This window comes from Montipora capricornis, chromosome 4 (genome assembly GCF_036669925.1).
Source record: "Montipora capricornis isolate CH-2021 chromosome 4, ASM3666992v2, whole genome shotgun sequence".
NCBI classification, from domain to species: Eukaryota; Metazoa; Cnidaria; class Anthozoa; order Scleractinia; family Acroporidae; genus Montipora; species Montipora capricornis.
The window spans coordinates 2889381-2891880 of NC_090886.1; the positions used below are offsets into that span (position 1 = coordinate 2889381).

The window sequence follows — 2500 nt, forward strand, 5'->3', positions numbered from 1 at the left end:
ATATTTGCCGGTGCTATATCCGAATCTCCCGTTCCTGGTAGTCAGTTTGGTTTCACCTTCAATTGTATTCTTCTCGAGCAGTTAAATAACTCCCGCTCTGGTGATCGCTTCTGGTATGAGACAGACGACCCTATAGTGGGATTCAAGATTGATCAATTGGACACCATAAGACAGGTTACGATGTCTCGAATCATCTGTGACAACGCAGACGATGTTGTCAGAATTCAATCTAAGGCTTTCCGGCCACGAAATAACATTGACAATGTTAGTATTCTCTGCGATGATATAGCTACTGTGGACCTGACTCCCTTCAAAGAAGAAGGTAAGATGCTTTTTCATTTTTATTATCATCCGCATTATCTTCACCATCATCATGTAATCTTTTTTCTTCACTTCACTGTTCCATTAGCAGTTAATTAACTGTTGTATGTACCCATAATTTAATACTACGGCATTTAGCGGGTTCTGAATGCTTAGACCTTTGTCATGGGTCAATTTCACTTTGATCCAGTCACCAACGGCTCTCTTCAAACCACATTCTCCATGATGTGTTGCTGGCTGTGACTTGAGCCGGCTGTGTCCCGCGCCTTCCTTTACACTAATTCCGCTGTTGTTAAGTGAGCCCACACAACATGAAGTATTACATGAGGTTTTAGTCGCTAAGTAACCCCTGAGCATGCTCAACACAGTGAGTTTCGACCGATGGCAGAGGTCTGTTTTCTTGTACTCCTCATCCCAGTGAACGCAAAAGAAAAGAGACCTCTGCAGTAAGCACAGTGATATTCACCCTAAATCCGCTAACGCTTAGGTCATTGTTGCTATTAACCTTATCCTAATTAAAAGCGTGCGGGAAAAAAATTACGACCAAATGTTATTCTTTTTTTTTCCTTTTAGAAACTCACGTGAACGAGGCGAGTAGTTACTTCACCTCTAGCACTACAACCGAAACTGTGATTGCTGCTTAATTCATGCCCGTTAGGCGAGGGGCCACATTTTTGTAAGTTTTCGTATTTGACTGGTAATACTGGCACTGCAAAATCGAAGTCAACGGAAATCGTTGCAGTCCAATGTCAAGAACCAAGAGTCCATCACCAAAGAGCTACCAAAGAGTAAGATTTACCCAAAATGGCCTAAACCCCATCAGAGTCAGAAAAGTTTGCGGGAAAATAGGGAATAAAACATCTTGTTCCAGGTAGTTTCATATCATTTAAATGTGATTGCTACATTTTTGTGAAAATGAAATACACAAAGAATCTTAACCCCGGGAGATTGGAATTGGGTACAGCATTGAATAAGCCAATGACAATATTCACTCTTTATAAGCAAATCTTTTGATTTTTAAATTTTGCCAACCAGAGAACAAAAAAACCTTATTTTCGACAGCCAATCACATTAAGGACAGCAGGTAACGTAACGGTGAGTTACGCTATTTGGTCTATTGTTTATTTTCTCGCAAAACTTGGTTTAAAAGTAGATACTTTTCTGACGCTGATTGGGACAAACGTGATACCAGATTCTTACTAGTACTCTTGGGTAATGGACTCTTGAAAGAAGTTGATGTCAAGTTTTATCCGCTTTAAATTCCACTAATCTCGTTTCCAGGATCTCTCACACAAGGTCTCGGCCCACAGGGGACGGGAAAAGAAAGACCCTGGGAACAACATTAAAATGTAACCGGCCCATTTTCGTTCCCAGATTCCGCTTTTCTTTTGGTTAGCACCAAGAACACGGACTGGCCACAGTTAAAAACAAACGCAGTCGTGGTGAAGGTATAATGTTTTAACAGTTGACGACCAATTTTGTTTCAAATTTCTGAGAATGCACAGAGGAGCCTGAAGTCCGTGATTCGCGGACTTTCTGCTTTGGCTGTGGCCAGAGTTAGTATTCTTGGCGCTGACCAAAAGAAAAGCGGCCGGCTATCGGTATCTCGTGAATAATGTATTGATGGAAGCAGTACAACAGTATTCGGAGTACATTTGTTTCTTTATTTAAAGGCAAATGTATTTGTAAAAGGTTTTACCACAACATCAGGGCTAGTTTAATAATGTGAATCAATTGCTATCACTTAAATGTAAAAATATTAAAACGAATTTCTTAAATTTTTGTGTTCGTGTTATTTTAATTATTACGTTCTCGGCAATTTGAAGGCTTGAAATTCCATCCTATAAATTAAACCATTATCTTTTATCCTCCAGATGTTTTCGGGCTTTTGGGCTGAAAAACATCTCTGAAAGCCGTTCAGTGACCGAAACCAGCAGACTTGGGTCAGCAAGTTATGATTTGGACTAAAATGGGCCTTATGTAAGCGGGTTTTCGTGCAAACTGGGACGCCTGTAAATCACCCGATGAGGTACAGTCATTTCATGTACAACACTTACACTATCCTTACAGTGGCTTCTCGAACAGCTCCATCGTTACGAGCGACGTTGTGGGGATGGGGTAAGTGTTGTACATGAAATGACTGTACCTCATCGGGTGGAGTTAATTTGACCTCGGACCC

At 40.8% G+C, this 2500-nt stretch overlaps 1 protein-coding gene across 1 annotated transcript in view; it reads left to right on the top strand.

The window, feature by feature from the left end:
* The window catches only part of LOC138044400 (peroxidasin-like), an 11523-nt gene extending 9442 nt beyond the window's left edge, over positions 1-2081 (top strand). The window contains exons 7-8 of the mRNA XM_068890917.1: positions 1-322; positions 895-2081. The exon at positions 1-322 is cut by the window's left edge and continues 247 nt beyond it. Of these exons, the coding sequence (XP_068747018.1) occupies positions 1-322; positions 895-965 (393 nt within the window). The 3' untranslated portion in view covers positions 966-2081. The remainder of the gene's footprint in view (positions 323-894) is intronic.
* The last annotated feature ends 419 nt before the right edge of the window (positions 2082-2500 follow it).